This window comes from Talpa occidentalis, unplaced genomic scaffold (assembly GCF_014898055.3).
Source record: "Talpa occidentalis isolate TD23 unplaced genomic scaffold, MPIMG_talOcc4v2.1 talOcc4.7, whole genome shotgun sequence".
Classification (NCBI taxonomy): Eukaryota; Metazoa; Chordata; class Mammalia; order Eulipotyphla; family Talpidae; genus Talpa; species Talpa occidentalis.
The window spans coordinates 11,819,482-11,833,627 of record NW_023605083.1 but is presented as its reverse complement, the minus strand read 5'-3'; the positions used below and the strand labels follow the sequence as shown (position 1 = coordinate 11,833,627).

Below are 14,146 nucleotides of genomic sequence, written 5' to 3'. Positions count from 1 at the left end.
TAGGGGCCTCTTCTTATCTGATTTCTCCCCAGGTGGGAAATCGGCAAGTGGAGTCCATGCAGTCTCACCTGTGGGGTTGGCTTGCAGACCAGAGATGTCTTCTGCTCCCACCTACTCTCCAGGGAGATGAATGAAACCGTAATCCTGGCTGATGAGCTGTGTCGCCAGCCCAAGCCCAGCACAGTGCAAGCTTGTAATCGCTTCAACTGCCCCCCAGCCTGGTACCCTGCACAGTGGCAGCCGGTGAGTTCTCAGAGCATGCTCAATATTGCAGTGACTCAGGATGGGTATTCTCTCCAAGTCATTTTGGCACATTGAAATGATGTCCAGGTCTGTTCATCTCTCCCTTCTTAGTACAACCCCAACCTTATTCAAATGCAGATATTTTAATTGTAAGTACTTTACTCTTTCTATTCTGCCTACCCAGTGTACTCCAGAAGCAATTTGTTGGGTTTTTTTAATAATTTTATTTATTTTATTTTATTTTTTAATTTATTTATTTATACAAGCACTGGGTACAGTCAGAAGCGTGGGAGGGTGAGAGAATTCACCAGAGCCAGAGCGGGGAGCAGAGCAGGCAGAAGGACCAAAGCACACTGCTGAGAGGAGCAGCAGGCGGCAGGAGAGGGATAGAACCAGCGCTGCAGAGGCTGCAGGCAACTTCGCAACCCAGCGCTCAACTGTTGCGCCACCAGGGAGGCCCCATCCAGAAGCAATTTGAATGATCCATTTGTTACCTGAACATACTCATGTCAAAATTTTCAGCAAACTTAGGGAAAGAAAATTTAAGTAAGGACAATGTAGTGGGTTTTCCAAAAAAGCTAAATCAGTTCTGAATTTGGGTACTTTCTAGTTTTCTGTTGCTGTTAAAAATTCTAAGAGATAAAGGTACGAGGCAATGCTTTTTCTTTCTTTTAAAAAAACCTAATTTTGCTTAGCAAAGAGAAAAGTAAGAAATCCTGAGTCAATTCTAGATTTTCAATATTTTTCTAGTCATATGAATTTTAAAGTCTGGAAACTTTTGCTTTAAAGTCCATGAACCAAATGCAGCCTGCAGGTAGTTATTGTAAACAAAGTTTTATTGGAACACAGCCAATAAAACACAGCCAATTTATGTGTTATCTACGGCTGCTTTGGCATAACCAGAGCAGAACCTTGTGACCGTGACAGAGATCGTCAGGGCCCCAAAACAAAAAATACCTACTCTGTCCTTTTTATAAAGTTTGCTGACCCCTCTCTAAAGCATGCATTATAATAGTAAAATCACAACTATCTTATGATAATACCTGAAATAAGTAATACCTAATGATTAAACTTAAATAATCTTTTTGTATGCTTCTAAATAACACAGGATTTGAAATTATATGGGTAGAATCATATTTTGCAGCTTCCTCCCCATCAGGATATCAGAAGTAGCATTAAAGTAACAACAAAGGTGACAAAAATATGCCAAAAAGAAAGGTGATGGAGACATACAGACAGTTTTATTGAAACAACCTTTCTCGAAGTGTCCCAAGTAGAATGATAAGCTATATGGGTATCCTACCTTGGAGGGGAGAGCAGAGCCTCCTCAGCCCCTCACCTTGGTGTGCAGACACTCGTCGTCCGTGCTGTTTCATACCACATCAGCAGAATCTGCCTTCCCCCTGCTGCTCTTGGGGTTGTGATTTAGTAAATTGCTCAAAGAATCAAGTAGTCATCAGTGAGCAAAACACTAAAATGTAAAGCATCTAGAAAAGATATTAATTATATTTTCTTTTAAAGCTTAAGTGCATTGACAAAGTTCATAATTCCATGCTGCTATATGATAGTTTGTGGAAATCAAGTTTATTCTGTACCTTGAACACCAGTGTAACCAGTGTTTTGTTAAGAAGTACATTATTAGTTAACCAAAAATAATACTCATGATTCAGTGAAATGCAGCTTTCATTATCTTCATTCTGGGTTTGAGAAAACTGAAGCTCACACAGCTAGCAAATTTAGGTTTCGCCATCTGCCAAGTTTCACGTGGTCCTTTCCACTGTACCCAATTATTGGAGACAGTTATTACTTGATGTGTCCTCCAAGATTATGTGCCTTACCCTGGGCAAGCTATATCCAGAACCCAGGTCTTCTGATTTTTAGTGCATTTATCCTGTTCACTTTAACTAGATGACCTTTCACTGCACCACTCACCCATGCCAACTCCAAGACCACAGATCAGCCCAAGTCAACCTCCAACTGCTTGAGGAACTTAATTCCTATAATATTAACTTTTGTTGCTACTATGTACATAGCAAGTTCAGAATAAAATGTTTACTGAAAAACAAAATGATTGAAAAGATAAAATATACCAGCCCACAAGTCCTGAAAATTCTGACTTTATAGTTTACTGATTTTTTTTTTAAAGATTTATTTATTTTTATACAAGAGCTGGGGTACAGGCCAGAGGTGTGGGAGGGTGAGAGGATTTACCAGAGACAGAGCAGGGAGCAGAACAGGCAGACAACAGAAACACACTGCTGAGGGGAGCAGCGGGTGAGACAGGAGAGGTCTGCGGCATCATGTGGGATTCTCGCCGGCCAGCCAGGATTGAACCTGCACTGCCAAGGCTGGGGACAGCTTCACAGCACGGTGCTCAACCCGCTGGGGCACCAGGGAGGCCCTACTGATGGATAAACTTCCTAGTACTGACTTAGCAGTGAAGTTCAATGAGACACCAGCCCCTCTTCATCAGCCACATGCAATGCTGAGTAATGGCAGTGAGCTCTGCTGTTCATTCAGTTTTTAAGCACATCCATATACATACCTGTTTTGTTCTATTGCCACCACCCACACACCCAGTGACAGTAACCCTGTTAGCAATCATAGTTTTCCATAGAGTCTGTGTATTCTTCTTTTTCCCATCTACCTTGGATTTGTTAAGCATTTGGAAAACTTTTCTCTTTCATTCCATTAGGGAGAAATCTTTAGGGGATGAGTCAAACTTAAGTCCTATCCTCATGCAACAAGCCACTGACCATACCTTATTAGGACCTTTAGAAAGTATCTTCTTTCATACCTAATACATAATAGTTGTGAAAAATATTCAAATGAAACAAGAAACAAAGAATATAGAAAGTGAATGCTACCACCAGTGATTCTGTCCTCCACAGAAAACCACCTGAAGCATGTGGTGCATAGAGTCTATTTAAAGAATCCTTGGTCACATTTATAAATCTCTCTAAACCTTGAGGAAACAATAGATGGTTATTCTTATATTTTTCCTAGAATCCTACATCTTTGGGTTGACTTCATTTGGCAAAATCAGTTATTACTGACCACTTGTTTAAGCAAGGCATGGCTTCTGCTATGTGGGAGAATTCAAGGGGAGCTTAGCTGTCCCTGAGTTAACTGGCTGTGCTCAGATACCACTTAGTGAAAATCCCAGCTGCTGACTGTACATTTGCCTGCTTAGCTTCCGGCTCCTTGGCAACCTGCTATGCTCTCACAGTTGTCTTTTCCACTGAGCTGCTTGTATCTGCCAGAAGAGAGTGCTGAGGTCTCTAATCCTTGAACTCCTAGTTTACAGTCCTTTTTCATATGAAAAAAAAAAAAAGGATATATGGGTCAAAGGCTTCATTTAAAGGCAGACATAACAACCTGATGGACATTGGGTTGTTTAAGAGGCCCCCCTCCACCTCCCCCCCACCCTTTGAATGGAGCTACCACTGACCTCATACATTTTTTTTCTTCCTGGAGGAAAAAATAACAAATTACATGAATTGTTTCTTGCCTATTTAGGAATACAACCTCTTTTGTCTTTTATAGAGTATTTGCATAACAAATGGCAAATTGCCAATAATATACATTCTTCAGGTCTGTAGGGGACCAGCATGAAGTCCAAGTATTTATGTAAAAATTTTATTTTATTTTACAAACAGTTGAGTAGTCATAAAGTAGAAATGTAATTCTAGCTTTGGCTTGTAGGGCCTTCACTTCTATCTCTTACACAATGCTGTACCCCCTGATTTTATCTCTGGCCTTATATGAAGGACTCATTTTATCAGTTTAGCTTTAAAATCTCTTTACAGGTTTAGCACATTAGTCTCCGGAATTATCTCTGCTTTACTCAGTATGCCCTCAGAATCATCGTCATCATTATCTTTGGTGTTGGCTATAGATTACTTATTACACACCCCACAAAAAGTCATTTCATGCTGGAGTGTTACAGTCCTGTGATTGAGAGCCAGTGTTATATGTGCCACAAGTCAGTCTAACACCTTGATCACGTCAGTCTTTTAGGATTTCTTTTGTCTGCAACCCTCCATTGACCTGGTCAGGACTTCATCCCTCTGCATGTCTCCCCTAGCCGTCTCCAGTTATGGATTTCCCATCCCAGGTTGTCCATTCCTATCTGCCCCCACTTCTCCCAGCCCACGTGTAGTTCCCTCACTCTCTGCCTGTCAGAACTGGGCAGACGCCCCACCTCTTCTGCTGGGATTCTGCTGTCCTTCTACCCTAACCACATGGCATTCATGGTCAGTGCTGCTCACCTAACAGTCACGCACCTCATGACTCGGACAGGAGCTTTCTCCTCACCTCTGAATTAGACCATCAGGTCAGTGATGGCAGAAGATGACCACGTGACCCTGGTACATGTGTGTCACAGAGACAGTGCTGAAGCCTCTATGATGCTGCCCTGGATGGAATTTACTACATTTACTTCATTGAGCATTTACTACATTTACTTCTCCATTTAATAAGAGCAGCACTTTGTTTAATAACAGTCACACACAGTTCTAGTCACTTTATGTATTTAACTCATTTAATTCTCACTATCCTGTGTGACCACCATTTACAGATGAGGAACCTGAGCATTGTGAGGTTAACATGAATTTAGACTTATATTGAACTCATTCCACTGCTCTTGCATTTTCTTCTTTTTTTTTTTTTAGATTTATTTATTTATTTATACAAGCACTGGGTACAGTCAGAAGCATGGGAGGGTGAGAGAATTCACCAGAGCAGGGAACACAACAGGCAGACTGATAAAATACACTGCTGAGGGGAGCAGCAGGCGCAGCAGGAGAGGTCTGTTGCGCCCTGTGGGACCCTCACCAGCGGCCGGGGATCGAACAGGCACTGCAGAGGCTGAGGGCAGCTTTGCAGCCCAGTGCTCAACTGCTGCACCACCAGGGGAGGCCCTGCATTTTCTCTTTTTACCCCCACAGCAAACTTGTGAAGAAACCAGACTCATAGAGCTGTAAATCACATAGTCAGTAAATGGAAGACGGGCCCTGTATGCTTCTGAACCCACTCTCTTTTCCTTCCCCTCTGCATGCAGCTTTCCCAAAACCATTTTATCATTTGCTCTGAAGTATTAAATTATGAGGAAATCTGATAGTGGTCTTAAAATCAGCAGTTTACAGAACACTCAGCATTTGTTGCCTTATCCAATCCAGGGCCATTAATCGGTGTATGTTTCTTATTGCTTCTATAAGAAATTACCACACACGTAGAGGCTTAAAACAACATGAATTTACTTGTTATAGCTCTGGAAGTCAGAAGTCTGTAATCAGTTTCACTTAGCTAACATCAAGGTGTCCGCAGGCTGCAATCCTTCTGGAGGCTCTAGGGGAGAATCTATTACTTGCCTCTACCAGCTTCTAGGTGCCACCTGCTTCCTTAGCACATGACCCCTTCCCCCACCTTCCACGTGCTTCATGCCAACTTCTGATTCTATCCATGCATCCTCTCTCTCTGACTCTGATCCTTGGGTCACCCTCTTATAAAGGCCATTGTGATTACATTAAACCCAGCTGGATAATCCCAGTAATCTCTCCATCTCAAGGCACTTAATTGAATCACATCTACAAAGTCCCCCTGACCGTGTAAGATTCCAGGGATTAGGATGTAGATATCCTGGGGTCATATTTAGCCATTGTAACCCGCTTTATTGTGAGCTAAGCTTGAGTTTCTGTTTGCACAGGGTCCTCAAGATTCAAAATCTGCCTTTTACTAACTCTCATCACTATAAATTGAGTATGCATCGATCTTCTTTCTTTACTTATTTTTATTCTCAAAAGTAAATTTAAAAGAGAAATGAGAAGAGGAAGGTAATAGAGGAGTTAAACGGAAATGGAGTCCACTCTCTGAAGCATAATTTATATTTCTTGATACTGCATTATATTTTATCACTGGGGTTGTATACTACCGACTGTACACACGCGCGTGCACACACACACACACACACACAGAGCATACATATGTGCAGAGATTGAAACAATCCCCAGAGACTCTTATCTTCCCCCTTCCTTAAAACTATGATTATGTGGTTATTTCCATATAAACCCTTTTTTAGAATCAGGGTTACAATTCAAAATGCCTAGGGTTCAAGTGTGCAGAAGTTATGAGAGAGAAGAACTCACTGTAATGTTCAGAAAAAGAGAATTTTAATGATAACTATAAATGCTTGGAAATTAAATTTTTCATTTTCTAGATTTAAGGACACATTAAAGTATGACTTTGGTCTGGATTAGGGGGCTGAATTCTGGCAGGAAGAGTCATTTTAGTCATCAGTTTCATTATGTTCCAGTGAATAAAATATAAATCCTCATAAGTTAGAGTCCACATTTATTTAAAATATTATATCCCAGGGAGGTAGAAAATTTATTAACATGTTTGTCATTTTTTAGTAGTGTATTTCATACAGAAGTAGATGCTGGATCCTACCTTTAGAAGCAACAATGCATGTATGCCAAACAGATCAGAAGTGAAGTTTACATGTGTAGCAGTTTTGTTTGTATTTATTGGCAGAAAGCTCTTTAGAAAATTGCTGTGAATTTTAGTGAGTCCCAACCCCATGCTTCACATAGTAACAGGGAAATTAAGCCTAGAAGATACTCCCTTTTTGTACTTCCAGAGTTAAGAAAGTTTAATTGCTATTAGATAAACAAGATAATACTAATTCACAAAATGGTTGGGGTAGAAATTCTGTTCTCTTTTTAATAATCTTGTTTAGTAAGTGAGATCCTGGTCCTCATTTTCTTTGTTTCTCTGAGCGCTAATTCAGTTTGGCTCATTTTTGGTTTCTGTTATATCCCAAGCACTGTCTCTGACTGCCTTTTGGGCTGCTCCACCTCAAATTCCAAAGATCTAAAACCAAACTCACTAACATACCTGTCAGCCACCTCCCTCAGCAGACCTAGGCTTTGTTCTTTGACCTTATGGTGTGGGTGACACCCCACCCAGCCTCTTCTCCACCTGTCAACTGGAACCATTTCAACCACATCTATCCTTCACACTCCATCAATACCCACTCCGTCAATACCACTCCGTCAGTATCAATACCACTCCGTCAACCACATCTGTCCTTCACACTCCGTCAATACCTCACAACTACCTAAATTATGACAGCCTTTTATTTGACCCCCGTGTTTGCCTCATTTAATTTTCATCCAGTGTTCCCCAACCTGGTATTGATAATTCTTTACTACAGACCCTCCGTCAATCCTTTAAAGTCTTAATACGTGCAGAAAACCATAGAAAGGTAAGTCATGCAAATAGGGGTAAGTCATGCTTGACCAGGAAACCCATTTTCCCTGGTATGCCCACTAATATCTCACAGGGCAATACTTTGTGGAACCCATTGGCTTTTGCTGCCTGAGTCATTCTCTACCAATTGGATTATGCTACCCCTACTTAAAAACTCTTTAGGGTATTTTATAGTCTTAAAATTGTGTGAAAATGAGATCTCCTCATCTGATTTCTAAGCATCTCCCAGCTATCCTTTCCTCTGAACCACATGCTCCATCTTCTTGGGACTCCTCAGAGCAGTTCAGACTTGTCATCCTCCTTCATACCCAGGTCCATGCACACAGAGCCTGACTCTGCCGGCACTGCTCATCTCCCTGGCCAACCCCACATGTCAGCACCTCTGTGGGCCCTTTGCTACTGTTTCCACAAGACTTAATGCACTCCCCTCTTTATTCTCTTTTTTTGTAAAACTGATGGCATTTTTATTCTTTCTTCCTTACCATTATCCCTTTTATATGGTGTTTCCTCCACCCTAGCCTCAGAATCCTCACGGTGTTTACTAATGCCCACTGTTTTTACTATTTTACCTTATCAAATTCTTTGCTATATCGATGTCCAGTATTTTTATTGTTCTGACTTGCTTTATGTACACAATTCTCTCAAACTCCTTCCATTTTGATGATTATGACTGCATTTCATCTTTCCATGTGGGTGAATAGTATTTCATAGTATGGCTATGCCACATCTTCTTGAGCTAATCACCTCTTGATGGCTATTTAGGCAGCTTCCATGTTCTAGGCATGGCAAATAATGCTGCCGTGAACAGTGTAGAACATATAGTTTTTTGTATTGATGGTTTAATTTCTTTGGATAGATGCCCAAGTGGGGTTCCTGGGTCATACAGTTTTTCTATTTTTTAGTTTTTTAAGATAATTCAGATTGCTTTTGGTAAAGACTGCACCAGTTTATATTCCTACCTGTAGAGTTTAAACAGATCACATTTTATAGTAATTTTCTTTCCTTCTTACTGGATTGCAAAAATACCTGAGACTTACTGGCATTTTTTTGTTCATCTTAAATCCCTAAAAACAGCACCTGTAAATGAGCAAGTAATTCAATGAGTGTTTGATAAAAGAATGAGGGAGTGAATGAAGAAGTGAGTGAAATGAGTTTGAACCTAAAAGCAGAGATATTAGCTTAAAATTGGAAAATCAACCTTAAAAACAGAATATATGTTTGTTGGCCTCAGTAATAAGACTTGAGAAACCAAAGAAATGAATTCAGTCTCAGTGAATTAAACTAGCATAATGAAATGTAAAGTGTCAATAAAAGCAAAATTATGTGCTCATCATGGGAAAATCTCAAAAAATATCGGTCAGTTGGGTCATTGCATTTTTTTGCTTAGAAACAACTTTTAAATATTTCCCCTACTGCATATTTCTTTTCTTATAAGACAAACAAATTCTTGACCTTGTATCGTGAAGCATGCATGGCAGCTAGAATAAGCTATATTAAATGTTCTTTTTGGTTATTTTTTCTGTTTTATGCATGTATTAAAAAAATACTCCATACTAGGAGAGCTAGCTCTTCATACCACAATATTATTTTAAATGATGATTCATAAAAGCAAAATTTTTTAATTTAGTTTTATTAAATTTCTCTTTAAAATTCCTTTTAAAATCTTTTCTCCTTTGCATTTTGCCTTTCACTCCAAAACTGGTCAGCCTCACCAGGTAACTTATTCACAAAGGCATCACAGACTTTGGAGCCTCTGTTAATTTGAAATTTCATCTTCTACAATTTTAAATTTCCAAAAATACCTGTTCCTCACTATAAACACACCATGGAAACTTTTTGAGCAAAGATGAAGCAAGCATTTGAGAGCAAATCCTAACTTTATTAACTCAGCTCGATGGCTGTCTCTCATACCTTGAGGCCCAGCACACCCAGCTCAGTGCAGGCTGCATTGGCTGAAAGCACTGCTGACTTACTTAGAAGCAGCTTCTGGCTAATGATAAAACAGCCTGATAAAAGGTAGATGTTCAGCCCATCATCTGGATATTTGTTTTACATCTTTAAAACATCTGGATTTGGGGCTCTTTCGTTCATCCAATCATCAATTCCACAAACTTTTATGAAGTACATGCTCTCTTCCCAGATGCTACATAAGGCACTGGGGAATAGAAAGATGAATATATTTCCTTTACTCAGAAGACACCTAATCCTGTGTGCGTGCATATAGGGAGGAGGAGGGAAATAGGAATAACCCCTGCAGGAGGAGTACCGTTCCAGGACAAGGTGGGGTGAGAGGTAACTCATTCACCTTGAGGTGTAAGGGGTAGAGAAGGTTTAAGTGAAGAAGTCCTTTGGACTCAGTCAAGGGCAGTCAAGGCTCAGTCAAGGACATCTGAGAAGTTTCTAGATGGACGAAGAGGTGGATGGCATTTCTCACTAAGTCAGCATTATGATTCTGCTGATCAGAGAAAGCATCTGTGGGTCCTGGGAAGGGAAAAACATAGCTAAAGCACTCACCTAAATCTTACTGGCAAGGAAAGTGGCTGGAAATTGCAACACAGGTCAGAGTGTGAGGACCCTCAGGATGTTTGGGAATCTGAACTTTATCTTCTGGGCACTGAGATTTTCCTTAAAACATGTGGAAATCAAACTTCAAAATAACAAATTGATTCTTTTGTTTTACTTTTCTTGCAACTGTTTTGTCATTATATTATCCCAGACTTGTGTACAGTGATGGATGTCAGCTGAGTGTCTGTATGATCAATCAGATCCTATCTGAAAACTGATAATCCTGTTATGTTGTGTTAAGTGAGTGGTGACACAGGATAGCACAATTTTATGGCATCTCCACTCTTGAAATAAGACCAGTTATTTTCATTATCTCCTGCCTTGATTTAATAGAGAAAATTAACCACATACCCTAAGAAACTTTAATGAACAGCTTGAAACTGAGAGCTGCTTATTTAGCTACTTATTTCTTTTTGGAGCATCAATTTGAATTGAATGGAAGCCCACATGCCTCATAAGATATTTAGAAAAAAGAAATTTCAGCCCTCAAACATTAAAGAGATCTGTACTCCTACAAATACGGTATTACTAATAAAATGCCTAAAATGTCAGTCACCAGGTAACAGAAGTTTCAAAAGTGCATTCTTTATACTGGACAAACTCAATAGGACACATGGGGAATTTGACTGTGAATTATAATCAAAAGATTCAAAGAAAAGTGTTTAGTCATTTTGAGGATTAGAAGATAGTGCTTTTATGAATCAACCATTACTTCTTTCAGAAAAATACACTGCACTTTCACTACAGTGTACCCATTTAGCTGTAGATCATACCAAATTGTCACATAACTTCAGCATCAAAATGTCACTGTACTATTCAGCTCATACCCTGTCCACCTTTTTATTGATGAAACCAAGAAATCATTAATTTCAAAAGAAAAGTGAAAAGATATAGAAGAAAGCAAGCTAGAGAGGGCTCCATCCAATCCTAAAGTCTCTCACTAAGGATATAACAATATCATATTTAAACACATTTCTCAAACACTAACATGAGCAATAAGAGAAACAAATTGTTGCCTTAATAGAGCTATAGTCTAATCAATTATATCTGAAAGGATGAGAGCTATTTTTTTTAAATATTTATTCATGCATACAAAAACTGGGGTACAGGCCAGATGCACGGGAGGGTGAGAGGATTCACCAGAGATGTGGGGAACAGAATAGGCAGACTGAAATACGCTGCTGAGGGGAGCAGTGGGCGAGACAGGAGAGGTCTGCTGCACCATGTGGGTTGCTCCGTGGCCAGCCAGGATCGAACCGGCGCTGCAGAGGCTGCAGACAGCTTCACAGTGCTGCGCTCAACTGCCTGTGCTACCAGGGGAGGCCCTGAGAGCTATTTTTAAAATAACATGAGGTTAATGGAATAGAGACTGCTTTGGTTACTGTAGGTGGAAGATTTGGGAGAGCCTCTCCAAACAGGTAAGAAAGGACTTGAACCTGAATGATTAGAAAAACTAAGCCATACCAAGTAAAAAACATTCCAAATAGTAGTGGAAGGGTAAAAGTGCCATAGGAGAAACAAATTTTAAATGTTTGAGGAACAAACAAAAAACAAATATGGTGGGAATATACAGGAAAAGAGTAGAATTACGTGAAATTAAATTGCAGAGGCATGTGAAAATTCTTCTGTTCACTGTCAAAATGTAGAACCTAGAACCGTGCTTTGTCCATGGTTGGTATTTAATAATGTTATATTGAATGAAGTTGGAAGATCTGAGTTAGATATTCTTGATAGTCCATCTGGGTAGGGGCCAGAAAATGTAGGACTTTGCAGAACAGCGTTAGATGAGTTTGAATTTTATCCTAATCACAAGGGAAATTCATTCAAACGTTTTTAGCATGGGAATTATCTGCTTTATACTTTGTTTTCAGTAGCACTCTTGCTACTGTACGGAGAGTAGACTATAGAGGAGTTGGACAATATGCTGAATGTCTTGTATTGCTCCTTAGATCTCTTCCCTTTTCCACCTCTGTGCCAGGAACATAGAAGCCCTCTGGCTTCTAATTGTATTCAACCAGTGGGATTTTTAGCAGACCTTGAGAAGCAGAGAGGCACTGTCTTTAAATGGGCCTTCTATCCCCTGCTAGGAGCTATGTGAGAAAACTAGAAACTAGTATACTGGTTAAGAAGCTTTGCAGTAGTATAGGCAAGAGATGATGGCATCCTAATTTACGGCTTATTGTGGAAGTAAAGCTTGTTTATTTTGGAGGTAAATATGAAAGTATTTGCTCATGGATTGGGTGTCAATGGAGAGGTAGTAACAAAAAAGGAAAACCTCAAGATCATTTCCTAAGTTTTGTTTTGGATGGCACCTTTAAATCAATGGGGGAAAACTGAAAGGGAAGCATTCTTAAAATGAGTTTAGAGGGGCAGAATCAAAAAATCTATTTTGGTCAAGATCCTATTTGCATTTAAATGGGCATTTTAAGTTGGCAGAGGGGAGAAGACAGAGTTTAAGGTTTAAACTTTTTACTCCCCGCATAATTTTTTCTTTCAATAAATTACAATTTCAGCAAAATTACATTGAGTTCATGGAAGAATTTTTATAATTCATAGAATGGAAAGAATTGTGGAGAACGCAGTCCTCAAATTTGGCAAATTCTTAGGAATCAGTAATCCACATGGTTAGTTGTCTAGTTATAAAAAAAATTCTGAAGAAAGTCTAAGCAATAAAATCTGATTATAGAATAACTGGTTAGAAGCAAGAATTCAAAAGAAATAAGAGAAAGCTGAATGTAAGAAATTATGAAAAAGATTATAAAACCAAGTTTTTAGCTTTAGTTATCCCTAGTAACAAGAAGAGCTATTCTAAGTAAACAGAATTCTTCACCACTAATTTAAATTTCCCCCAACCACCAACGTCAGTTCAGTTCCACAAATATTTATTGAGGATTTACATTTGCAGAAGATACTGTGCTAGGCTGTGTGGTTGCAATGCATTAAAGAAAAATATTCTTTAAATTTTATTTAACTGCTAAACATGAACTAAAATAAAATTTTGTTTCTCCTATAAATAAAAAGGCCAAGGAGTCACTAAAATGAGCTAGAGAAGCCAGAACCCTGGGCCACTCATAGCTTGAATCATTAGCTCTGGGGTCAGAGATTTTTCTTGAATCAAGATTAAATGGTACACTAGACCTGCTCTTGGAAAGAACTGTTTTAATCTGTGATGAAAAAAAATTGGCTGCAGAGGTGGTCGACCTATGCCCCCAGTTGTGTGGCAAAGCAAGAAGCTATGTTCACACGTAACCATTCAGCTTGGAAATCAGTGGGTCCAGGGAGAACATGTTCTCCAGGGCTACCACGGTGTAGATGAGCTATTTTAGAATGCTGATCCCCAACCTGGGTCATGCACCAGCTTCTGCAATTCAGGGAATGTCATACAGGGGAGACTGAGGATTGAACTCCAGAAGTGCCACCCCTAAGGTGCAGAGAGTAGAGTAAGGCCAGGCTCTTTTATGATAAGCTTGGTGCTTATGAGGTCCCAGCTCTCAGCATGAAGCAGCAGAGAGCCTTCCATTCTTTCTACAAGCAGAGTGGGATTCCTGTCAGCGCAGGAAAGATAAGCCTACCATTGACTTGCTCTCCAGCTGCATCCACACCTCAACCCAAAGCATCCGTCAGGAGGTACTCTGTGAATGTTGCACTGAATGGAAATAAAACAATCTTCGCCCCTCTGTCACCTGCATTGAGTTACTTCACCTCTCTCACCTCAGCTTATTTTTCTGGAAAGTGGAAATCAGACCTAACTCGTAGGTGGTAGCACCAGCCTTTAATTCAGTGTCTACTGGGATCCAGCCATAAGAAAATGTGTCTTTCTCCTGTGAGACTCAATTACGTTATTTTTTTTTTTTTAAACTTAAGGTTGTTCACTACTGGTTCGGATGGTTTGAAAGACTCCATGGTTAGAAGGCCTTAGTAGACAAAGTTGCTTGCTTTCCTAACTGCATTCTCCAGTGACCTCAAGCCACAACTTGAGCTTCAAGTTCACAACTGCATACAAAGGGAACATTTGCCCAGGTGGAGTCCAAACAGCCACTGGTTTTAACAGAGGCCTCTGTGGTGT

At 39.8% G+C, this 14,146-nt stretch overlaps 1 protein-coding gene across 5 annotated transcripts in view; it reads left to right on the top strand.

Moving 5' to 3' along the window:
• ADAMTSL1 (ADAMTS like 1) overlaps positions 1-14,146 on the top strand; it is an 861,052-nt gene that overhangs the window by 736,821 nt on the left and 110,085 nt on the right. For all 5 annotated transcript variants that reach the window (XM_054689145.1, XM_054689144.1, XM_054689147.1 and 2 more), the window contains one exon: positions 33-243. In XM_054689145.1, the coding sequence (XP_054545120.1) occupies positions 33-243 (211 nt within the window). The remainder of the gene's footprint in view (positions 1-32; positions 244-14,146) is intronic.